Genomic DNA, 26,728 nt, shown 5'->3' with positions numbered 1-26,728 from the left:
TTATATATATTTATCTTTTTTTTTTTTTTTTTTTTTTTTTTTTTTAGTGCTGCACATTTTTGGATTTAATCACCACTGGGATTTTTACTTTTTGCTAAACGAACAAAAAAATACAAAAATGTAAAAAACAAAATAAGTTTTTCTTAGTTTCGATTTTATAAAATTTTGTAAGTAATTTTTCTCCTTCACTGAAGGGTACTGATGAGGCGACACTGATAGGCAGATGCTGGCACTGTCAGATAGTTGGCACTGATGAGGCATGAGCCTTGGAAAATTTGCTCTCTAAAATAAGCGTTTTATCTTTCCAGTATGTGTTTCTCGCTTACAGTAAATTAACTCATGTTATTGTCACTGCTATCCAGATGTTCCTTTATATGAACATCAGTAATAAACTCCGCATGGTTTGAGATTACCAGGTCCAGCAGTGCATCATTTCTAGTTGGGGCATCTATGAACTGCACCGTGAAATTCTGTTGTAATAGATGTAAAAATGTTACTGTTCCAGCAGTGCCATTATGCCAGTAAATTTTAGGGAGCTTAAAATCCCCCATTATCACTGTTCCAGCCATCGCAGACCTTTTTGTCTGGGCAAGGAACTGGATCTGGGAAGCACGTTAAAAAAAAAAAAAAAAAAAAAGGTAACCACTTCCGGACTGCCGCACGCCGATATACGTCCTAAATTTGAAGAGGAATATCTTTGTTATGGCAGCAGCTAGCTTGGTCTCCGATAATAGTGGTCTCTTCGCCACGAGATCACTTTTATCGGCTGCTGGAGAAGGCCCTCCGCCACTTATCAGAGCAGCGGCTTAGGCGATGGGGTCCTTCGGCTGGCTGGGTATGGAGACGAGGGGAAGATGGCCCCCACACGTCTCCCTACCATTGTAGGGCGGAAGCGACGTCAAAGCATCACTTTCACCCATAGCTCTTAAAGGGCTTTAAAAAAAAAAATGCATTTTAGTGTAAATTTGAGATCTGAGGTCTTTTTGACCCCTGATCTCATATTTAAGAGGTCCTGTCATGCTTTTTTTTTCTATTACAAGAGATGTTTAACTTCCTTGTAATAGGAATAAAAGTGACACAATTTTTAATTTTTTTTTGTAAAAAGTACAGTGAAAAAATAAAAAGTAAAATTAAATAAGGAAAAAAAATGTTTACATTTGCCCTGTCCCGCTGAGCTTGCGATGCCGAAGCGAATGCCTACGTGAGTAGCGCCACGATCGGTAGCTCTGTAACTCAAAACGTGCAACCTGTCGAATTTTAAACATTGCCTATGCAGATTTCTAAGGGTAAAAATTTGTCGCCATTCCACGAGTGGGCGCAATTTTCAAGCATGTTGGGTATCAATTTGGGCTAATTTTACTGTTGTCTTATTTTTTTAATTCAAAAAAGTGTATTTTTTTCCAAAAAAAAAGTGTGCTTGTAAAACCGCTGCACAAATGCGGTGCAACAGAAAGTATTGCAACGACCGCCATTTTATTCTCTAGGGTGATAGAAAAAAAAATGTATAATGTTTAGAGGTTCTAAGTAATTTTCTAGCAAAAAATCTGTTTTTAACTTGTAAACAACAAATCTCAGAGGCTGGCTCCTTAAGTGCTTAAAGTACAACTAAAGGCAAAACTTGGAGAAGGATTAGAAACCCTATCGGTTTTTATTGCTAAAATAATAAAGTGCGGCGCTTCTGAAAGTGAGTAAATCGCAATCAGTAAAAAAATCAATCTCCTAAATCCACCGTGGAAGTGATGGTGTAACCAAATGCATTTCTTGATCAAAACAAATCAACTAAATTAAGCGTGCTTCATAAAATGCATAAAGTGAACACTTGAATCAACAGTAGCTTCAGTAAATATAAATTCAAGTTCATATAGTGAAAATTAACCAAACAATAAATACGTGAAAAAGTCCATATAGTGTTGAGAAATATTTAAAGTGACAATTGTTTTAATATATCACATAATTTCTATTGTGCTGGCAGCTAGTATTGACTTTTTTTTTTTTTTATAATTCTTTCTGTATATAGTTTTTATTGCTGTCTGTGCCTCTGTTTAAGGAGATTCGCCTCTTTGTCCTGTTTACCATTATTATTAAAAATGAATGTAAAAGAAAATCCCAAATTTTGAATTGTCCCCAGAAAAATAATTGTGGGGAAATCTTCCAATGGTGACACTAGTTCTGATGACCTGGGGATACCCAAGGAATTCCCTTAATTTGCAGGGATTTCCTCTCGCTTCCTATTTTGGCTATGGGACAGGAAGTGAAGGGAAATCTCTGCAATGGGACACAGATGGTGAAAAAATAATCTGTGTTTGTTTGTAACATGGCAATCTTGTTATGACCTGCCATAGCCCTTCCTCCTTCCTCCAACTTTCCCTATTCCACCCTCCATTGTTGTCTGCCCCCTGTCTGACTTGACTGCCCCATTATATTTTAATTCTCTCTCCCCTCAATCCTAGTGAAAAGAGTTTGTGTGAGTAAACTGTCTGGAGGAGGCAGACAAGAGCCTGAGGATTAAGGCTGGTTTTGCCCATTCTACAGAAGCCAGTCCTGAGAATGACTTCATTAGAAGAGACAGCTGTATAAACAGGCTAGACAATTTCTGACTATTTTCGTCCCGTTTGTGTGCAAGGCTTAAAGTGGATGTAAAACTTCACATATACCCAGTGAAGTGCACAACCTCAGATGATATACAGAGATGAAACCAATCTCTCTACATAAGTTTTGCATGCATATCTGTGGTCTTCAGCTTTGTATATCCTTTAGAACAACACTGTGAACGGATTATTGGTGTACAGCCAAGACAGCTGATTGAAGGAAAGGCACACACCCCCACTCCACATTAGCAAAGGAAGGAAGTAATGTGTAGATCTCTGCTGTGAGAAGGCAAGCTGTCTGCTAATCTATTTATAGCAACCTCCCAGGACACAAATTTCATTTTGCTGCTTTTATCTCCTGTGTCAGAGAACTTGTCAGGCTGATAACAGAGCAGGAGAAAGCCACGGGGAATGGGCACATCGGGGTTTCCTAGTTCAATGATACCCCAGATATAGTTTTCAGGAATTTTCTGCCCACTTTTATTTAAAATAAAGTCAAAATTCATACAGGTTTTCTTCTCATGCAGGGGGTTCTCACCATCAATACAAACATAACATTCAGCCTCCTGGCAGCTTTACTACTCCGAGTAGTACTGCATGGTCCTTCTGATCATCAAACACATCCCAGTGTTCGTGCACAGATGCTGTACCTCAGCTCTGTGTCTTGCCTTCCCCGCAGCTCTCTAGCTCTTCTGTCCCTCCTGGACTCTCTCTCTCGCTCTCTCTCTCACCAGCTCGGGCCTTAGTTTGTCCTGACCTGGTCAGTATGGTGCCTGGCAGCACCTCTCCTGGCTTCTTTCACACACTGACTTCCACAAGTGGGTGGGGCCCTGATCTCTAATCCTGTCTTTCCTAAAAGAACAGCACACACCTGTGTCATTAGTGGGCTTGTTTTCCCCAAATCCTGGCCCAGACTGCCTTATCATGCAGTGGCATGGCCTCGCCATGCCACATATCCCCCTCCAGCCCCCTTATTTCGACCCGATTTGGAGACACCTCTCTGCCAGCCATTGGCCACATGGGCCCAATTCATTTTTCTTGGTATATTTCCACAAACACTTTATGACCCCTGTGGTCCCACTGCTCTCTCTACCACCCCTATTGCTACGTTTATTAACCTCAGTCATTACCATCTGTCTTTCAGGTTTCTTGGCAACCAAACCAACATCAGGAACTCTTGTCCCATTATTTGCTAGGACAATATCTGAGGAAGGACGACATACAGGCAAGCGGTTACTCCCCATGAGACCTTCCTAAAATGTTGTCCACAAGCGACTGTTCTACCAACTGACCTTTTTTCAACCAACTGACCTTTTTCAACACATTTTTGTACACTAGTCTCTTTAACCATTTCTGTGTCCTCTGGTACTTCAACTCATACCTAACAGTGCTCTATAGTGTTTCTCATACACAAAATCAGTAGAAAGCAACCCAGCACACTGTGAGATAACTAAGCATTATCACAAAACATTGCATCACATTGCAACTCCATTCTTGCCAACTTTGGCCTGGTACAGCCTGTAATATCCAGCTCAGGAGGGAATGGCAAGATGTACACTGGCTGTACACTTCATGATTCTAACATTTTTTTTTTTTGAGCAGGTCTGTCATCAAAAGACACACTACAACATCAACTCCTTCATCCGCTGTGGGTACAATTTCTGCTGTTCATTCATGCTCACTCGGACCTTCTGTCATTAAAGGGGTTAACTTCAGCAGTCAATGCGCCCTTGTCTATCGGCTGTTAAGCAGAGCAGGTGTCCGCCTTACTATTGCCTACAGAAATTTCTTTCAGCATTGCCCTTAGCTTCTTGGCCAAGCCATCCCAATCAAATGCTTCACTTGCTGGTGCTTTGTAGCACTGCATCCAAGAAAAGAGAGAGAGATCGACAAAGGGGCTCAACATTATCTTCCACGTTACACTTGTCAGTTTTTCTTTTACATTGCAATACCCAATTTTTTATCACCGTGCGCTGGCAGCGTTTAACTCTCAACACATGGTTTTGCGTTTTCAGCCCTAACAGGCTGCATTTCTAATCTCATTATTAAAGCGAAGTTCCAGGCTTTTTTTTATTTTATTTTTTATTTTTTTTAGTTTATTAAAAGTCAGTCCCACGAAGGGGGTTCTTACCATCCATACAATTGAAACATAACTCTGAGCCTCCTGGCTCTCTTGTGGCATCTTTTACTGTTCTGAGCAGTACCGTATGGTCCCCTGACCATCAGACACATTTCAGTGTTCGTGCACAGATGCTTTACCTCAGCTCTGCATTGTTTCTTCCCCACTGCTCCCTAGCTGCTCTGTTCCTCTTGGACTCTCTGTCCAGCTTGGGCCTTAGTCTGTCCTGATTTGGACAGTATGGTGCATGCCAGCACTGCCCACAGCTTCCTTCACACACTGTCTTCTTTGAGTTGGTAGAACCCTGATCTCTAATCCTGTCTTTCCTTAAAGACCAGCATACACCTGTGCCATTAGTTGGCTTGTTTTCCACAAAACCTGGCCCAGACTGCCTTTTCACACAGTGGCATGGCCTTGCTGTGCCAATTTAGATAGATATATTCTCACGCAGTATGTCACAAAAGTGTGTACACCCCTCACATTTTTGTAAATATTTTTTATTATATCTTTTCATGTGACAACACTAAAGAAATTACACTTTGCATAAATGTAAAGTAGTGAATGTATAGCTTGTATAACCGTGTAAATTTGCTATTCCCTGAAAATAACTCAACACACAGCTATTAATGTCTAAACCGCTGGCAACATAAGGCAAAATGAACAAATTTGAGCCCAATTAGCCATTTTCCCTCCCGATGTCATGTGACTCGTTAGTGTTACAAGTTCTTAGGTGTGAATGGGGAGCAGTTGTGTTAAATTTGGTGTTTATCACTTTCACTCTCTCATACTGGTCACTGGAAGTTCAGCATGGCGCCTCATTGCAAGGAACTCTCTGAGGATCTGAAAAAAAGAATTGTTGCTGTACGGCAGTGGTTCTCGACTCCTGTCCTCAACCAACAGGCCAGGTTTGCAAGATAAATACATCACCGGTGATATAATTTGTTGCTCAGTGATTGCAGACTAGAAGGAAGCCTCTTCTAAAGATGATGCACAAGAAAGCCCACAAACAGTTTGCTGAAGACAAGCAGACTTATGATGAGACCAAGATAAACTTATTTGGTTCAGATGGTGTCAAGTGTGTGTGTGGCGGGAACCAGGTGAGGAGTACAAAGACAAGTGTGTCTTGCCTTCAGTCAAGCATGATGGTGGGAGCGTCATAGTTTGGGGCTGCATGAGTGCTGTTTGCACTAGGGACCTACAGTCCATTGAGGGAACCATGAATGCCAACATGTACTGTGACACACTGAAGCAGAGCATGATCCCCCTCCCTTCGGATAGTGGGCTGCAGGGCAGTATTCCAATATAATGACCCCAAACACACCCCCAAGTTGACCATTTCCTTGCTAAAGAAGCTGAGGGTAAAGGTGATGGACGGGGCAAACATGTCTCCAGACCTAAACCCCCTTGAGCATCTGTGGGGAATCCTCAAATGAAGGTGGAGGAGCGTAAAGTCTCCAACATCCACCAGCTCTGTGATGTCATCATGGAGGAGTGGAAGAGGACTCCAGTGGCAACCATTTGAAGCTCTGGTGAACTCCATGCCCAAGAGGGTTAATTATAAATAATGGTGGCAACACAAAATATTGAAATTTTGGGCCCAATTTGGATATTTTCACTTAGGGGTGTACTCTCTTTTGGTGCCAGCAGTTTGGTCATTAATAGCTGTTTGTTTAGATATTTTGAGGGGACAGAAAATTCACATTGTTATACAAGCTGTTCACCCACTACTTTTACATTGTATAAAAGTGTAATTTCTTCAGTGTTGTCACATGAAAAGATATTAAAATATTAGCAAAATTGTGAGGGGTGTACTCGCTTTTGTGAGATACTGTATATGATTTTCAAGTTGGTTATAATGCTTATGTATTAGCTGCCCATTTTGTTTCTGTATACACAGTGCAGATTTTTTGAACTTAAGTATTGAACATGTCGCCATTTTTCTAGGTAAATATATTTCTAAAGATTCTATTGACAATAAAATGTTACCACATGTTGGTAACAGCCCGTGACACTGGGAAAAAGTACTGAACACACTAACTGAAATGTATTAAATACTTTTTACAAAATCCTTTGTTGGTAATGACCGCTTCAAGATGCCTCCTGTATGGGAAAAAACAAATCACATGCATTGCTCAGGTGATATTTTGGCCCATAATTTCACGCAGTCTCCAAATATTGAAGGTTTCGTGGAACTCTTCTACTAACCCAGATCTTTAGTTCTTTCCAAAGATTTTCTATCGGATTCAAATCAGGTGCTTGGCTGGGCCATTCTTTCTTTCTTTGAAACCAAATGAGAGTTTCCTTGGCTTTATGTTTGGAATCATTGTCTTGCTGAAATGTCCATCCTCATTTCATCTTCATCATCCTGGTAGATGGCAGCAGATTTTTATAAAAAATGTCTTGGTACATTTTTCCATTCATCCTTCCTTCAACTATATGAAGTTTGCCAGTACCGTATGCCGAAAAACAGCCCCATACCATGATATTCCCATCTGCAAACTTCACTGTTGGTATGGTGTTTTTGGGGTGATGTGCAGTGCCATTTGACCTCCAAACATGGTGTGTATTATGTCATCCAAAGAGTACCATTTTGGTCTCATCTGACTAGACTATATTGTCCCAGTATTTCACATAAATGTGTAGTAAACTTTAAACGTGCGACAACATGCTTTTTCTTCCACAATGGAGTCTTGCATGGTGAGCCATGGCGATCCAGTGCTCTCTACAAGTGGTTCGTGGACAACTTTTCTGATAGTTCTTTTCACACTTCTGTCAGAAATCTTGTGAGGCTCACCTGGTCGTGGCCGGTTTATGGTGAAATTAAGTTCTTTCCACTTCCAGATTATGGCACCAACAGTGCTCACTGGAACATTTGTAAGTTTAGAAATCATTCTGTAACCAATGTTTTAAATGAATAATTGCGCTAATATTAACCTACTAATATTGTACAGTGTACCAACAAATTAAGTGAATAATTATGAACATATAGTGAACCATACAAAATATAAGAAATATAGGCTTGATTATCTAGTTCCACTTATGTGAATTTATTGGTAGAGACTTTGGCTTGTACACAGTGGAATGTGATATTCTTTTACTTGTGGCAAAGGTTTGCTTTATCACACAGAAGGAATTTCATATATTTCTTATATTTTGTATGGTTCACTATATGTTCACATTCACTTAATTTGGTGGTACACTGTGCAATATTAGGTTAATATTAGCGCAATTATTCATTTAAAACATATATATATATATTTGCAGCTATATTATTTAGTTATCTTTTAATAATTATTTCTCACATATTTTAATATTTATTCACATCAGCGCTTTAGTATATTTTTACACATTCTGTAACCAGCGCCATAAGAAGGTTTTGCAACAATAAGGCTGTAAAGGTCTTGAGAGAGCCCTTTGCTTTTACCCATTGTGAGATATTTTTTTTGCGTGAGTCCTTGGTAATAAGACACCTTTTTATAGGTCATCAGATGAGACTGAACTAGCCAATAACCACTTCACCCCTGGAAGGTTTTACCCTCTTAATGATCAGGCTATTTTTGCGATCCAGCACTGTGTCGCTTTAACTGACAATTGTGCAGTCATGTGATGCTGTACCTAAACAAAATTGTCCTTTTTTCCCCAGAAATAGAGCTTTCTTTTGATGCTATTTGATCACCTCTGTGTTTAGTTATTTTATGCTGTAAACAAAAAAATAGCGACCATTTTGAAAAAAAAACACATTTTTTACTTTCTGCTATAAAAAAAAAAAAACGAATTAAAAAACAAACGTATTAATGAGTTTGGGCCAATTTTGTATTGTGCTATATATTTTTGCTAAAAAAAAAAATCCCAATAAGCGTATATTGATTGGTTTGCACAAAAGTTAGTGTCTACAAAATAGGGGATATATTTATGGCATTTTTATTATTTATTTTCTTTTTTACTAGTAATGGCGGGGCTCAGTGTGTTCCCCCCCCTTTCTTTTTAGCGGGACTGCAACATTGCGGGGGACAGATCGGACATTTTTGACACTTTTTTTTTTTTTTTGGGAACCAGTGACATTACTAATAAATATGCACGGTTATTGTACTAATGATACTGGCAGGGAAGGCGTTACCATCAGGGGCAATCAAAGGGTTAACACTGCTCCATCACTGTGTGTTCTAGCTGTATGGGGGAAGGGCTCACTGGGACAACATGCAGATCCGTCTTCCTGCATAGCAGAAGACCGGATCTGTGTGATCTCCCCTGTCAGAATGGAGATTTGCACTGCTTACACTGCCAGATCCCCGCTTTGTCACTGCGGGGAGCTATCGTGGGTGGCCGGCTGACTTGGAGTCCACCGAACTTGCTCATTGGCTCCCCCGCTGACCAATGGGAGTGAGCGCACGCGCCCACAAATCACTGTTTACGAGCTTGACGTACACCTATGGCGATTTGCGCAGCCGAGCCAACCTGCCGCAGTGTAATTAATTTGCACTGACAAGGTGCAGGATTGCTTCTTAATTACTGATAGATTACAGCTAATGTCTTGGCTTTCCATGCCTTTTGTACCTCCCTTTCTTTGTGTTCAATACTTGTTAACAACATGTGGTGAAAATTGTGAATAGCACCTTTAGAAATACATTCACCTAGAAAAATGGTGACAAGTTAAATACTTATTTTTTTACCTGCTGTGTATGTATGTATGTATTTTATATATAGGTGTGTATGTATATGTGTATGTAGATGTGTGTGTATATATATGTGTGTGTGTGTATATATATATATATATATATATATATATATATATATATATATATATATATATATATATATATGTATATATATATATATAATTTTAACACATGTTTTGCCTTTCTTTTTCTATTTTAAACTGAATGGGTTGTTTTACAAGGTAAGGGTTCACATACTTTAATTGAGTAGCTGTATCCTTCAAGCACTCAGTGTGATGACCTGTGTTGATGCCACAATCCTGCACCTACTTGCACGCTTTCTGTGACTTCATTCCGTCTTTCCTATAGCTGTTCTGTACTCATGCAGGACACAGGCATTCAGAGAAGTACATAGCCAGCAGGGGTGCAACCGATCGTCACCGTTCCGTGATCTGAACGGGTCACCCGCGATCTGCCTTGGCCTTAGGAAAGGACGTGGCTTCGGCCTAGCTCCGGAGCGGCGGCCATCTTTGTGCACCCATTGGCCGTTTACAATGTGATCGCTCTGTCAAATGATGGAGCAATCACTTGTAAACAAACCGGTTCCTCTCTCCCCTCTGTGTACAGATCGGTATAGTGGAGGGGAGAAATCGAATGGAAGCAGCGCTGTGGGCTGGACCTGTAGTGCCCACAATGCTGCTCTGTGAAAGTTGCAGTCACAGCCAACCATACTCTGCCAATACTCTTCCCATACTCTGCCATACCCAGCCAATACTCTGCCATACCCAGCGGGGGAGATGACGTGGATATTACAGTGGGGGAGATGACGTGGATATTACAGTGGGGGAGATGACGTGGATATTACAGTGGGGGAGATGACGTGGATATTACAGTGGGGGAGATGACGTGGATATTACAGTGGGGGAGATGACGTGGATATTACAGTGGGGGAGATGACGTGGATATTACAGTGGGGGAGATGACGTGGATATTACAGTGGGGGAGATGACATGGATATTACAGTGGGGAGATGACATGGATATTACAGTGGGGACTATATGGTGGTGGAGTTTTCACAGGTTTTTGCAAATTCAATTATTTGCTGATCCGAAAAATGATCCGATCTGAGGAACGATCCGATCCGTGAGTTTTTTTGATCCGTTGCACCCCTAATAGCCAGGCATTGGATCAAATGAGACACATCAGGAAGGGCCTGGGTGGGGTTTCTATCAAAAGGGGGGAAATTAGGGCAATCTTTAGGGCAATTTCTCTAAAAATTAAGCTGTTCTTTAGGGACAAGTATTTACTGCAAGTCCTAACCGTTAATATCCAGATATTTTTTATTTATGACTGGGTTTAGTTAATAAATGGCATTAATGTTGTGTGTCTTTGATGAAGTACTCGTGAGAATCCATGTCCCTTTCAAGATGAACATGAGAATTTTATAATCTTATGATACAATGCACTAATTTGTGTAAAATGCTTTGATACTTCCTGTGACTAGTATATTCCAGCTGATCTAAGCCATTACTTTCACATAAACACCGTACTTCAAAAATATGATTGTAAATTATTTCCTCTTAAACAGAGTGTTCATATTGCATAACTTTGTCATTTCTGAAAAATCGGATTTTTCCTATTAAAAAAACGAAAACATTTTCTTTTGTTCTAGACATTGGTAGGAGGGGGTGGAACTTATCTGACCACGATGCCAGTTATGATGGGACATGAAAAGATGCCTATTAAGCAAGTGCCTGGTATTCTCAAACAGCCAGAGGTGCCAAAGGAGGGTGAAAGGCGGACAACGCACAATATCATTGAGAAGAGGTATCGTTCCTCAATCAATGATAAAATTATAGAACTGAAAGACTTGGTTATGGGAACAGATGCCAAGGTAAGGGACAAGCCATTGTTAAAATGTATTGATTTTACAGATACATTTACTATTCCTTCTGCCATCCCATCTAACAGTTAATGTGAATAGAGGCTTTTAGAGGTTCTTTATTGCTCCCTTTCTCATGGCGCTGCTCTCTAGCAATACCTAGATAGTAATTGTGACAATTTTGTGTAAATATCAACTTTATTTTCAAAGGTGGGATCTGCAGCAAAAGTGTGTGTGTGTGTGTGTGTGTGTGTGTGTTTTTTTTTTTTTCTGCCTAGATACAATGACATGATACTTTCTTTCCTGATTGGATGGAAATATTCTGTTAGCTGATCTCCGTGTCACAGCTTAGGATTGCTAAGGCCTCATGTACACTGCTGCTGCTAAGCAGATGTTTAGGAGCAGTTGGGCATTTTTTTGCAATTGCCCCTGAACTCTCCTCGGTTATCTTATCAGTACATTTACACAGGGTCCTTTACAGTCATTTCTAGGCAGTGAGTTTTTAGAGGCTTTTTTGGAATGCAAAAAAATGGGTTCAGAAGCTGTTTAGAGGCATTTCAAGCACCAAACGCTTCTAAATGCGGCTAAACATGGCAACTTGCATTTAGCCGCGTTTCGTTTACAGGCATTTTTCATTTTTGCCTATTTTGTAAGATTAATATTTTATCTTATTTTATTTTTTTAACTCTTTTAAACGCGGCAAAATTACTCTGTGTCACGCTCTGTGTCCCTCCCCCGCGCTCTAAAATGATTGTAATAATTGTTTACTCGATTGATTAGTAATACTTTTATGTACGCTGCAATGTTTGTTTGACTTTACCTAGAACTATGTTTGTTTGTTTGTGTTTCAGATGCATAAATCTGGGGTTTTGAAAAAAGCAATTGATTACATAAAGTACCTTCAGCAAGCGAACCAGAAACTCCGTCAGGAAAACATGGCACTTAAGCTGGCTAATCAAAAGAACAGTAAGTAAAATGTTGTGCCTGAAATTACAATGGCTGTAATGACAGATTTGAAGCAGGCATATTCTGTCTGGTTTTGTAGTGAGGGGTACAGTAAAGTCTTGGTTGACCCAGAGGAAGTACAATCAATTTACTAAAAGCAAATAGACTGCACTTTGCAATTGCAGTTGCTCTATAGCTTTGTAAATGAGGTTACATAGTTGCATAGTAGGTGAGGTCATTATAGATCAGCTAACACAATATTTGATGCTGAAGGTCACTGCTTCCCTTGCTGATGCCTATGTACTGAGATTACCGATATGCACGTGTAGGTAGGTAGCCGCTCATGTATGTTTAATACATGGCTCAGGAAGATCGGGGGGCAGATCCTCACTGGCTGGTTTTACATAGAAAGCACTCATAGTTGCATAGTAGGTGAAGTTGAAAAAAAGACACAAGTCCAACCTATGTGTGTGATTATATCTCCGTATTACATTGTATATCCCTGTATGTTGCGGTCATTCAGGTGCTTATCTAATAGTTTTTTGAAACTATCGATGCTCCCCGCTGAGACCACCGCCTGTTGAAGGGAATTTCACATCCTTGCCTCTCTTACAGTAAAGAACCCTCTATGTAGTTTAAGGTTAAACCTCTTTTCTTCTAATTTTAATGAGTGGCCAAGTGTCTTGTTAAACTCCCTTCCGTGAAAAAGTTTTATCCCTATCGTGGGGTCACCAGTACGGTATTTTGTATATTGAAATCATATCCCCTCACAGGCGTCTCTTCTCCAGAGAGAATAAGTTCAGTGCTTGCAACCTTTCCTCATAATGAATATCTTCCAGACCCTTTATTGGCTTTGTTGCCCTTCTTTGTACTTCGCTCCATTTCCAGCACATCCTTCCTGAGGACTGGTGCCCAAAACTGGACAGCATACTCCAGGTGCGGCCAGACCAGAGTCTTGTAGAGTGGGAGAATTATCGTTTTATCTCTGGAGTTGATCCCTTTTTTAATGTATGCCAATCATTTTTTGCTTTGTTAGCAGCAGCTTGGCCATTGCTGAGCCCATCATCTACTAGGACCCCCAGGTCCTTTTTCATCTTGGATTCCCCCAGAGGTTCTCCCCCCAGTGTATAGATTGCCTTCATATTTTTGCCACGGAAATGCATTTTTTTTACATTTTTCTATATTGAACCTCATTTGCCATGTAGTTGCCCACCCCATTATTTTTTTTAGATCTTCTTGCAAGGTTTCCACATCCTGCAGAGAATTTATTGTCCTGCTTAGCTTAGTATCATCCGCAAATACAGAGATTGAACTGTTTACCTCATCTTCTAGGTCGTTTATGAACAAAATAAATAGGATTGGTCCAAGTACTAAAACATCACTTTACAAAGAAAACCTGATCGCATGCAAGGAAAAGAAATAGTATTTTTGCTTGCATGTGATTTGGATTATGGAAGTCAGCAGAGCTTTCCCTCATTTACTATGTTCTGGGCCAACTTCACATGCTGAGTGCAGCTGCGCTTGCAAAGTGCGCACAGTCCTATTTTCCTTTGGCAAATCAACCCCACAGAGTGATAAAATTGTATAAATCTTTAAGTGACCAAGAAAATACCTAATATAATCCATATGCGGATGCCACGCTCAAGTTCAAGATACCAAAAGTTTCCTTTTTAAAAATACCTTCTTGAACATTTTTCTTTTCTTGCTCGTTTTTACAAATATATTTCATGGATTAGTTGCAATATACATTTTATGTTTTTATGTTCCAGAATATTTGAAAGGGATTGATTTGAGCAGCTTGGTTGACACCAGCATGGAAATGAAGATGGACGAATTCAACCAAAACATTTTAATGATGTCTCCGCCAGCTTCTGACTCTGGCTCTCCTGCTGTCTTCTCCCCTTACTCTGTGGATTCAGAGCCTGGAAGCCCTCTCCTTGATGATGAAAAGGTGAGCTTTCTACTCAGTGCCAAGCAGTAGAATGATATTTCTATTAAAGACACATTTAATACATCACACATGCAAAACATAATAAAATATGCTGTAAAAATATGTACCATTTTTCGAGGTAGTTTTATAGTTGATTTCTAATTGCATATTAATTTTATGTTTCAGATGGTCCCATTCATAACATGCACATGTATAGATTTCAGTTTTATATTTACCACTCTTGTATTTGTTGATGTAGAGACCTAATAGTCGAGTTCTTTACACAATAGAAATTAATGACCTCTAATGCCCTGTACACACACACAAACGGGTTTCCCTTACTTCAGAGCATGCGTTGTTTTTGGTACGTCGGAACAGCATACAGACTAACGGGTTTCCCGATAGAATTGGTTCCGTCGGAAAAATATAGAATATGTTCTCTTTCTAGGTTCGTCAGAATTTTCGACGTAAAAAGTCCAATGGGGCATACACACGGTCAGAATATACAATGAAAAGCTCCCATCAGACTTTTTCTGTCTGCAATTCTGACCGTGTGTACAGGGCATAACACTTTTTGTAACCAAGCTTTCTGTAAACTTTATCTGGTTGGTCACTTTGGTTGACTTTGACATAATAACAGAAGACACTTATTCCAAGTCTGATGTCTTAAAGCGGTTATAAACCGCAGGGCGTTTTTTTTTTTTTTTGCCTTACCCTGCAAGGTAAAGGCATAATGTGCTAGTATACATCACATACTAGCTCGTTATGTTAAACGTCCCTTAATACTAAGCTCTTCCAAATGAGATGTCAGCACTGCAGAGGCTCCCATGTTCAGCCGCCTTGCTTCCGGGTGATATCGTTCCCACGCAGGAGCCGCCGTTCATGGCACAGGGCTCCGAAGGAATGGCACAGGTGGCTGTTCCTTCACAGAGCATGCACCAGTGATATCACTGGTTGCATGTACAGTAAATATCTCTTAAACAGTGCACGTATAGGAGATATTTACACTACCTATAGGAAAAAGCAAAAGATGGAAGTTTACTTCCACTTTAACCTCTTTAAAGAAGGTAAACAAAACTGAGCTCTGACTCTTCTAAAAAATACCATATGTGCCACAGCACAGGGTGTCACACTATTTAGTTTAATGCATCAGTGTTACTTTTAATTTTATATTTCAGAAATAGTTTTACTACGTTGATTTTGTTTATATTGAAGGTTAAAGATGAACCAGACTCTCCCACAGGATTGGGCATGATGGACCGCTCAAGGATGTTACTATGTGCTATGACATTCCTTTGCTTGACTTTTAATCCCCTAACTTCATTGCTGCACTCAGAAACTGCTCAGCACTCTGATAGGACCATGCAGCATGGAACGGGTAGAACCATGCTAGGTATTGAAGTATCAGGTAAGCATAATTTCTCTCATATTAATAAGGATGTTTTCATGCACTACTTTGATCTCACTTTGCTGCAATTTGAGGGCTATAGACTTCAATGTTAACCCTCCAAAGTTGCATGAAAGTCCTTCCTGAATGTTTTACATGCAATGGTGTAGAAGGACAAGTCATAGTTGCATAGTAGGGGAGGTTGAAAAAAGACACAAGTCTAACCTATGTGTGTCACATCCAAGTCACACTGCTCCAAACTTTGGAGTCGTACAAGTGTGAATGGAGCCTTTGGGCTCCTTCATAGGGGCAGACCCCGCCAGCGGATCTACCTGCTCAGCGGGGGATCTGTCCGCTGATCCCCGCTAAGAAGACGGATGATGGGTCTGTCTCTGCTCCACTTATGGAAAGCGGACACAGCCCTCCTTCCTTTATGGGGGGGGGGGGTCAGATGTGAACTAACCACCTGTCTGTTTACATTCAACTGTCAGCCGATCTGATTCACCGGAAAGATAGATAGGAAAGAAAGCCCCCATACTACTGTTTTTAACAGATCGGATGGCTGGTGTAAACAGACACCTGTCCATTTTACATCTGCTGCTCCATAAAGGCTAATGGATGGTCCGATTGGGTCCGCCTAAAAAACTGTCACGTGGACCCGATCAGAATCCATCCGCATGAAAGAGGCCTTAGTGGCACTAACTAAAATGAATGTCTACACTCCCTTTTTTAAAGAGCTTTTTTTTTTAATGTAGTGTCCTTTCTTAGATCAAAGAGCTGAAGCGTGTACAGCGTTTGATTCAGGGTCTGCAAATTCTCTGACTGTTCTAGGAAAGCTTCTAGTGATAAATACTCACAGAACTAAATGATCAAGACCATGCCAGGTACAATGTAGCTGACTAGACTGCATCTGTACGGCTCAAAGCAAAACTGGGTCCATGCCTCACACATTGTGTGGACTTGTGGCCTAAAGCAAGAGCTAAAAGTCTGTCCTAACACAGAAGCATACACTTTTTTGTGTTTGAAAATGTAAAGTGGACTTTGCAAACAAATGCAAGGTTTGCTTATTTAGACCCGGGCTTACTTCTCCATGGCAAAATGCTGCACAAATCTCTATGAATTAAGATAAAAAGACTTCTGTGTGCAACAGCCCTCCTAATGCCGCGTACACACGATCAAACAATCCGGTGGAAAAGTACGTTGGACAATCCACCCGTTGTGTGGGCTCCGGCTGACTTTTTTTTTTTTTTACCCAAAAGTCAGACGGACTAAGAAAGTAGTTTTGCACCAAAATATGTCCGCTGGAGTCTCAGTCCGGCGGACAATACGGCTGTGTGTGTGCGCTAGTTTGCTGTACTTTTGAAAAGAACGGACTTTTCCCGCACTGAGAAAAGTCCGTTCATTTTGAGCGCGGCTCCAGCTAGCCAGACCCAGCGAATGAAGCGTTGCTGGCCCCGTCACCTGGTATGGACTTAAAGGGGAAGCCCTACGCCGAGAAAACGGCATGGGGGTCCCCCCTAGGTCCATATCAGACCCTTATCCGAGCACGCAACCCGGCCGGACAGGAAAGGGGGTGGGGACGAGCGAGCGCGCCCCCCCCCTCCTGAGCCGTACCAGGCCATGTGCCCTCAACATGGGGGGGTGCTTTGGGGAAGGGGGGCCCCCCCTTCCCCAAAGCACCCCCCCATGTTGAGGGCACGTGGCCTGGTACGGCTCAACATGGAGGGGTGCTTTGGGGAGGGGGGGCCCCCACCCCAAAGCACCTTGTCCCCATGTTGATGAGGACAAGGGCCTCTTCCTGACAACCCTGGCCGTTGGTTGTTTGGGTCTGCGGGTGTGGGGCTTATCAGAATCCGTTATTTTAATAAGGGGGCCCACGGAAAGCCGAGCTCCTCCGCTAGTAAAAGAGCTAGCAGAAGATAGCGGACGAGTCCGGCAAGAAGACCCCCGGAGCTGTGCAATAAACAATTTTTAACCCTTGTGTGTTTTTTTTTTTTTTTTTTTCACAGGTGAATGGGTAGGGGTACCCCATACTCATTCACATAGGGACATAGGGGGGACTTAAAAGAGAAGCCCTACGCCGAAAAACGCCCCCCCCCCACGCCGTTTCACTTGCGCTCAGTGTGCTTTTGGCTGTGGGCATGGGTCAGCAAGGGAACCCTGACCGGTCTGCAGCTATGCAGTCTCATACACAAATGATGCTGATGCCCATTTTTTTCTGCTTTCAACACATCAGCTTCATGGACAACATGTTTACTTGCTGCCTAATATATCCCACTGAATTTTAGATACCATTGTAATGGGAAAGTGTTATTCACTTTACCTGCCAATGGCCATAAAGTTATGGCAGACCGGTGTATATGTCCAATATGTTGCAGTGCATCATTGCATGCATGTTAAAGAAACATTATTACTTGGCTTATTTATATTAACAGACTCACTGATTCATACCTCTACAGTGATATCAGCCATTCCTGCCTGTAGCTTAGCCAGCACAACACACTCACTGCTTTCAAGTCTAGGAGAGAATGGGACCTATTCCCATATGAAACTGCTTGGGTCTGCTGGGCAATTGTTAAAATAAACTAATAACCAACGATGGCCCGTCGTGCCCAACCCCCCCCCCCCCCCCCCAATCCATGTGCCTGGGCCCCTAATTTACATGCAGGGCACTGGATGCATTGGCTTCAAAAAAGGTTGGGCTCAGAGCACTGTGCCCTGAGCCCACCCAGTTGTGTGAGTGTGACAATGGCGAAATTAACATTCGCTTTTGTCTTCCTGATCCTCCTCCCACCTCAGGAAGCGGCTCCTGAGACCTGGTTGGCTGAGAGGAGAAGCAATCCCAATCCTATTGGCCACCGAGGGGGAGGAAACACTGGAAGCCATGCTGCCACAAAGACAAGGAGGAGACGCAGAGGCCCACCACCCAGAGGAAGCCCGTGACCTACATGGGGTAAGTGTGGAAGACCCAACTACCGTCGGGTCTCCCGCACCACCAGCCGCCATTTCTATTAACACTTCTGTTTCTGTAAGCATTCTTAATTTACAAAAAAAAATCACACCGACCTAAAACTATTGCACAGTGTGTACAAATATACAGTAGATATAAGTGAGATTAAACCACCAAAGACAACCATCAGCATCCCTTGTAATACGGAAATTTGCAAACAAGTAAATCATATAATATATGGGATAAATATAAATGAATTGAAGGTTTAGATTAAGGTATACATGAACCCTTACCTTTTTAAAACAACCCCAATCATAAAAATAAAAGCTAAATGTGTGTGTGTATACACATTATAAATACCTACACACGGGTGTGTGTGAGGGAATCTTCCCAGTGAAGGGGGGGCATATTGGCACAAGTCTTGGCCATTGGATCACATGCTCACAGAACAGCCAGAAATCTGACTGCACTGGAAGGATGTAGCTGCTGACTTTTATTACAATATATCACAAAAGTGAGTACACCCCAAACATTTTTTAAATATTTTATTATATCTTTTCATGTGATAACACTGAAGAAATGACACTTTGCTACAATGTAAAGTAGTGAGTGTACAGCTTGTATAACAGTGTAAATTTGCTGTCCTCTCAAAAAAACTCAACACACAGCTATTACTGTCTAAACCGCTGGCAACAAAAGTGAAAATGTCCAAATTGGGCCCAATTAGCCATTTTCCCTCCTGGTGTCATGTGACTCATTAATGTTACAAGGTCTCAGGTGTGAATGGGGAGCATGTATGTTATATTTTGGTGTTGTCGCTCTCACTCTCTTATACAGGTCACTGGAAGTTCAATATTGCACCCCATGGCAAAGAACTCTGAGGATCTGAAAAAAATTATTGTTGCTCTACATAAAGATGGCCTAGGCCAGTGTTTCTCAAATCCAGTCCTCAGGCCCCCCCAACAGGTCATGTTTTCAGGATTTCCCTCAGATGAAACGGCTGGGGTAATTGCTAAGGCAGTGAAACTGATCAAATCACCTGTGAAAAATAATGGAAAACCTGAAAACATGACCTGTTGGGGGGGCCTGAGGACTGGATTTGAGAAACACTGGCCTAGGCTATAAGAACATTGTCGACACCCTGAAACTGAGCTGCAGCATGTTGGCCAAAACCATACAGTGTTTTAACAGGCTAGGTTCCACTCAGAACAGGCCTTGCCATGGTCGACCAAAGAAGTTGAGTGCACGTGCTAAGCATTATATATCTAGAGTGCCAACATATTGACACTTTGGGCCCAATTTGGACATTTTCACTTACTTTTGTGACATACTGTATATAGACACTTACCTGTCCAGGGAGCCCACCGCAATGTCAGCACCCTAGCCAACCTTTGGGTTAGCTCCCAAATGTTTCTGCCACCATTCCTGGTAAGGAAAACCGGCAGTCAAGCCTTTTAGGCTTCACAGCCTGTTGCCTACTAGCGAAGCGTGCTGTGCTTTCTAACTTGTCAGGCAGTGGGGGAAGGACTTCCAAGAGATGGCGCTGTGGCACAATCTCCTGGCAGTGGGGAAGACTACCTGTCAAATATGGGTACCCGTCCTTCCCCTGAAAGGTGCTCAATATGACACCAGAGGGGGGAGGAAGCAAATAAGCAGAAGTTCCACCTTGTGGTAGCATACACTTGCGACAATGTCAGTTGTAGTGTGCCGAGAACACTTGGCCTAAAGTCATGTTGTCATAAACCTATTTATTGTAGTAGTTATTGACTTACAGTTTGTCTAAAAAGTTTACAGCATTGGTCTTTTTTTTTTTTTCCAGTAACCGATTAATTTAGGAATTGTTAAGATTTTTTAATGTTGATTGTTTGGAGTTCATGTGATAACCTTTATTATATGTCTAAAGTTATTAAAGATGCATGCTTTTGGAGAAAAATGCTGTATCCCATGCCTGGCGAAGCTAACTTGTTTCAAACACTTGCATGATTAACCTAAAGCAGGGATCCTCAAACTACGGCCCTCCAGCTGTTGTGAAACTACACATCCCTTGAGGCATTTTAAAACTGACATTCACAGACATGACCAGGCACGATGGGAATTGTAGTTCCTGAACAACTGGAGGGCCGTAGTTTGAAGACCCATGACCTAAAGGGTAGCTCCACTTTCATGGGAAAAATAGCATGTACAACAAAAATTTAAAAAAATAGCAAATGCAATTGCAACACAAGTCATATTGTAATTAAATGTTATTAAAACGTACCCCTCCTTTTCAATCTGCAGCTCTGTCATTTTATGTAAGATGCACTATGGCTACCTGGAGATATTCTGCACACAGATGGTGTATAGAAAACTCCCCAGAAATGTAATTTACTTTGTGTGATTGGCTTACTGATTTTCCCAGAAGTCTGCTCCAAGATACAAATCAGATTTGGGGCATCTCCTACAACAAAAATTATTTTTGGTGAGATACTGCCAAAGGGAAATCACATCTAAAGGGATGCAGACCCTGCATAGTTCCTTGTTAGGTCTCTACAAGTGCATCAGCTGATTGCTAATTATGAAATCATTCACTTTGCACATGGATACAGACAAACGGCTATTTCTTCAGAATTACAAAAGGTAGAAATCTTCATCAAAGTTTTTTTTTTTTTTTTTTAATCCCTGTGATGTACATAGATTACCCAGGGGCTATTTATTTTATTTTTTTCTTAAGAAAAGCAGAGTTGCTCTTTCAATTGGATAGAAAAGGGCATTACTTAAACCCCAGTGATCCCCAATGAAACATAAAAATGTAACTCATCAATGTTAAGATTGGTATTGTTAATTACCAGTGTAGTGTTTCTGTAATTTTGCATTTTATTTATTTATTGTTCTTTCAGGTCTATCTGGCAGCTGGCTTGACTGGCTTATCCCAACTCTAATTCTTTGGTTGGTAAATGGAGTGATTGTTCTCAGTGTCTTCATGAAACTGTTGATCCATGGGGAGCCAGTGACAAGGTTACATTCTCGTTCTTCGGTGAAATTTTGGAGACATCGAAAACAAGCTGATTTGGATCTTGCTCGGGTAGGTTGTATATCTTTCAAAAGCAATTTTCTACTCTCATACTGTTATTTGTAACACAGTCTGGTGCATTTTCCTGTGCTGCTTCTCGTTTATGAAAGGATTTGCAGTAGGTTTTGTGTGGCCCTGTAGAAGCTGTCTTTGAAATCCTGAGCAGCCAACGGTGAAATTGTATCCAAAGATCTGAGATTGTCACTCTCAAGGCACATGGTTAAAACTATTTAAAGTAAGCCAACTTGTCCCAACCCTTGAAATGTCACATTTGCTGGACAGATTGGTGTAAATGTAATGCAGAAATATAAACTGAGTGCACAAAATATAATACATTTGTCTCATTGCTCCTGTTTTTTATTGCTGTGCTCTGCAGCAAAGTTTTTATATTTCACTCAGTGGCTCATAATACTTTATCAGGAAAATTGTGTTGAGTGTACAAATGGAACAGTTAAAGGATGATTTAGTGTAATTGCTGTCCTGAATATTATCCTAAATCTTCTTTTTCATATTTTAATAGGGAGATTTTGGAGCCGCAGCATTAAATCTGCAGACTTGCCTTTGTGTACTTGGTCGATCTCTCCCAGCTTCCCGCTTTGACCTTGCATGCAGCCTGTCCTGGAACATTATACGTTGTAGTCTACAAAAAATAAGCTTGGTACACTGGCTACTAAAACGTACACCTGGCAGTTGTAATAAAAGGGAATTTCAGGATGAAGCTGCGACCAGCGCCCGAGATGCTGCCCTTGTTTATCACAAGCTGCACCAGCTGCATTTAACAGGTAAAACGACAGTGTTTGAAGAGCCTTTTCGTGGCTTTTTTTTATTATGCTAGTGTAGTTGAGCTCTCTTGCTTTCATTACCTCTTGTGTTATTTACACTTTTTTCCTTTAGGAAAGTTGCCCTCAAGTTGGCGATGCTCGGGTCTCAACCTTGCTCTGTGTGCTGTCAATCTAGCTGAGTGTGCAGGTGACAAAATATTGCCAAGTTTACTTGCAGAAATTCATCTAACTACAGCTGTGCAGATGAAGATCAGCTTCTCTGGAAGGTTCTCTTTCTTGGCTGTAAGTAACCGCTAACCTCTGAATTACATTTTAAATTCAAGATTTCCAGTCCCGCGCGAGTTTGCGGCAGGTGCGATGTGAATTCAGCCATACTATCTGTATGGCTGAACTCGCATCGCACAGAGATCGGATGTGATTTGCACTGCAGTGCGGTGCGAATCACATCCGGTTCTCGCTGCCGCAGCGGTGTGAACCCAGCCTCAGTGCAGCTGTTTTTCCTCTCAAATAGCGTTCATATAATACTTAGTTACACCGTGCTTACAATTAGATACCTTTTTAAAGGAGTACCCTAAAATGTGCAATGGTTATTCACTATAAGCCACTTCACTGTGCTGGAAAAAAATGTCTGTTCACTATTCTACACTCCACCATGCTGAAAATAAAATGTTAATTCACTATAATGCATTCCACCGTGCTGGAAATTAACTGCTCTTATATTGTCATAAAATTTTTTTCTTAGCAAGTCCTTTTGAGTGTAAATGTGCATCAGTTCTTCCACTGCAATCCACTCCTTCACCCCCTGATAACACTGCCCCCAAGATGTGCTCTCGCCTTTTGTTACCAGACCTTTTACATTACTTTTCCCCTTTGGGGTTAAATACTGTTTTTCCCTCAGGAGATAACACTCGGGACAAAGCAAATAACTTATTGAAAGGACTTCCCATAAAAATATACTTATCAAAAAAATAAAACCATAAAACTCTTTTTTAAGTACACTGTTCCTTGTGCACACAGATATCCAACATAAAAATTCTCAGTCAATATCCTGTACCTTGTGTCCTGTTCTCTGCTCTATTCTATTTTGTGTCCCTGTGTACTGACATCACCTGTCTTCCACTACACGTTACAACACATGACTTCCTCAGGGGCTCCTAAGGTGGAGCATGTGACCATTTCACAAGACCTCCTGCTGCTAAGCTGATTTTTGGGAGGCGAGATTGAGTCCGAGTTTTTAGGTAGTGGCAGGGTATTGCTTTTTATAATTATTATTATTTTATTTTTTTTAACATACAGCTGCTTATTATACAGGAGCCAGTCCAAATTCTTATATACACAACTAAAGGCTTTCAGCCTAAATTGGTTATGAAGGCTAAAGTTTTTTTTTACCTTAATGCATTCCTTGCATTAAGGTTAAAAACCTTTAGTATGCAGCTCCCCCACTAATACTTACCTGAGCCCCGATCTTGAACCCGTGTTGTGCGTGAGAGAAGAGGCTCTCTCGACTCTTATCTCCTTGGCTCAGATACAGTAGTGAAAGCCATTGGCTTCTGCTGCTGTCAATCGCAGCCAGTGAAGATGGAACGAAGGGTGGGGGCCGTGCCATGCTCTGTGTCTTATGAGCACACAGAGCTGGTTCGGGGAGCGAGTACACACAAGTGCCATCATAGCAAGCGGCTTGCTATGTGGGCAATCAGTAGGGAGAGTGCCCCCATAGAATGTTGTAAACATTTTAACATGTTATACTTACCTGCTCTGTGCAACTATTGGACAGAGCAGGTAAGTATAGTATGTTTGTTATTAAAAGAAAAAAGAAAACAAATCTGAACCTTCACGATCACTTTAAGGAATAATAACACTTATTAAAACCTAATTCTAACAGCCCTCCTGGCCCAGCTTATTGAGTAGATTCCCTTGTTTGCATATCTCAAATTAGATGGTGACCCAGGCTATGAAATCGTGGCCTATGCCCTATGCTGACTGGTGTTCCAGGCCTTGTTTAAGTCCGCAAGCAATGTGTCCCCCCTCCTCCCCAAGAGCTTAATGGAGAAGCAGTTATCCTGCAGACCTGTAAGAAGAAGGCTTCTCTATTGGAACTAATGAAAAGAATCAGACAAGGACAAGAGTGCCTTTATTTGGGGATGGGGGCACTAGGACAATTTTTTTTTCTTTTCTTTTCTTTTTTTTTCTCCTCCCCCCTTTTTTCTGCCTGTTAATCTTTCAGTTAACTGACGCCCTCTGCTACCAGATTTTTTAAGAAATCAAATTTTATTTAAAAAAACAAAACAAAAAAAATGCAACCCCGCATAGGCATAATGTAAAGGATGGCCTGTATGTGTCCAGTAGAATGTTCAACATTCTGTGCACTCCATGGATAGCGATTGTGGACAGACCCTTACTCCTAGAGGAATGTAAAGGGGAAGGGATCCTGACCTTTATGGTTGTGCATTATTAGCCATCCTAGTGCAGGTTATACCCCTTTATCAACTTTTGGGCGTATGTCCCTGTCCAATGCCTACCCTTAGGCTCCATTCACACAAATGCAAATTGGATGGGTTTTGAACTGCATTTGATTTGCATAACATGTGAACCAGCAGCCCTCTCAATGAAGCCGGTTTACACATGTGCGACGGCCGCAGTGAGATTGTAAGAGTTCTGTGCATTTTTCAGTCTGGTTTTGGGTGCGATTCCAGATAAAATTTCACACATCAATCGCACCGGAAGCAGTGAACAGAATTGCGTCGGGAATCCTGCCCTGAAAACGTGACCACATATATGTCACTGTCTTCCTAGAAAGCTTCTGTCTTTGTTGTTTAATGTATTATCAATTTGCTTGCGGTGACTACTACTTTGATATTTACTTTTTTTTTTATTTTTATTTTTTATTGACACAAAGCTATTTGATGTCTGTAATGTAAGATAACATGACTGTTCCTTTTTAACATAATTTAATATGGCTTCTGTCATTCAGGCATATTTTCTTTGTTGTGCACAAAGCAATAACTCTACTGGTGAGTGTGATTCTTTACCAGAATCTTTGCGATGGCTTACACACCCAATGGGAAAACACTTCTTTATCCACTTTAACTGGACACTGAAGAGTGCTGCAAAAGAGCCTCTCTACAGCTCCTCAAGAAATCCTGGTAAGAGAAACTATAGCATATATACAGCACCGTATTCTGTCCTGCTGTAAAATAGTGACATGATTTCAGAATCGCTTGCAAGATTGTGGAGTATTCAAAACCCCAACTTGCTTGACAAATTGACAACTTCTGCAAAACAATGCACATGTGCAACGTGAATTTACTCCACTTATTAGTAAAGTGCATTTTGTGTGTTTATATAAATGCTTAAATGCTTTACACAATACGTTTTAAAAAAAATGAGATATATATATTAAAATACATTCTGGATTGGCTTTCCAAGTGCCCCATATTTTATAATAATATAGAACATGAAAAGGAAAAGATTTGTGTTCTGCATATAAATTGTTTCTATGACAAAGGTGGTACTAAACAGTTTTTTTTTTTTTTTTTTTTTTTTCCTCAAACACAGCTGACCCCATTGCTCAGATCCATCGTACATTTTGTGAATCCTTGCTGGAGAAAGCATTGTATTCGCTTGCAAAGCCAGAGAGCAGTAAAGTGTTCCAGGAAGAAGAAAGCTGGTATGAACAATTTTGTCATTTTGATGTGTCTAAATGTGTACCCAGTCCAGAAATACATAGTAAAAGACCTATGATAGGCAGCCCACAATAGAAACGTATTACTGTATTTGTTTCCCACATGTATCACTACTACCTTAAACTCTTCTTTTGCAGCGAGTTTTCTAAAGCTCAAGAGTACTTGAAGGTTTTAAATGTGTTTGCAGATTCAGTTAGCAGCACCACCTCCCTCCCACTTGGAGGGTCGCCCTGCATATTGTCTAATCACAGTAAGTAATGGCAAAGTTGTTATCCAACGCTGCTGTTTTAGAATGTAGAATCTATTGTCATGTACAGTCCGTTTCAATGGCATTTATGATGTCTGTTAAAATTAAATTAGATTCCAACCAACAGAAATATATTGAGACTAGCAAAATGTGCCTGTTTGTTCATGATAAATTCCTAAATTATTATTAAATTATTAAAGTGACCCTCTTGCTAAAATAAAAATTTACTGTCATTTGCCCCTGTAAAGACGAGAATGATTCCTTCCTCCTGCTTTCTGCTCTGCCAATCTCTGCAGCAGTGAAGAGTTGTGCATGTTTGAAAAGGCATAACCCAGAGATTCTGGTAGAGCATTTTTCTGCTCCCCTGTTCCATGCTGGTTCCTCCTGACAGCCCCTGTGTAACAATACCATAGTGAAGTAGGGGCTGCAGATTGAACCAGTAAGTGCAGCAGACAACCAAAAATCTGACTTTCTCAAAGGAGTTGGATTCTGCAGGATCTTCAAGCTTTGG

General features: G+C 41.0%; 1 protein-coding gene across 2 annotated transcripts in view; it reads left to right on the top strand.

Moving 5' to 3' along the window:
- SREBF2 (sterol regulatory element binding transcription factor 2) overlaps window positions 1-26,728 on the top strand; it is a 96,334-nt gene that overhangs the window by 51,401 nt on the left and 18,205 nt on the right. For both annotated transcript variants that reach the window (XM_077452521.1, XM_077452522.1), the window contains exons 5-14: window positions 11,035-11,256; window positions 12,096-12,210; window positions 13,959-14,140; window positions 15,335-15,527; window positions 21,333-21,517; window positions 22,026-22,287; window positions 22,400-22,569; window positions 25,259-25,430; window positions 25,843-25,954; window positions 26,108-26,220. In XM_077452521.1, coding sequence (XP_077308647.1) covers window positions 11,035-11,256; window positions 12,096-12,210; window positions 13,959-14,140; window positions 15,335-15,527; window positions 21,333-21,517; window positions 22,026-22,287; window positions 22,400-22,569; window positions 25,259-25,430; window positions 25,843-25,954; window positions 26,108-26,220 — 1,726 coding nt within the window. The remainder of the gene's footprint in view (window positions 1-11,034; window positions 11,257-12,095; window positions 12,211-13,958; window positions 14,141-15,334; window positions 15,528-21,332; window positions 21,518-22,025; window positions 22,288-22,399; window positions 22,570-25,258; window positions 25,431-25,842; window positions 25,955-26,107; window positions 26,221-26,728) is intronic.

This window comes from Lithobates pipiens, unplaced genomic scaffold (genome assembly GCF_037356315.1).
Source record: "Lithobates pipiens isolate NorthernLeopardFrog02 unplaced genomic scaffold, aLitPip1_a1.2 Scaffold_23, whole genome shotgun sequence".
Lineage (NCBI taxonomy): Eukaryota > Metazoa > Chordata > Amphibia > Anura > Ranidae > Lithobates > Lithobates pipiens.
The sequence above is the reverse complement of the archived record's forward strand: the minus strand, read 5'-3'. Positions and strand labels throughout refer to the sequence as shown.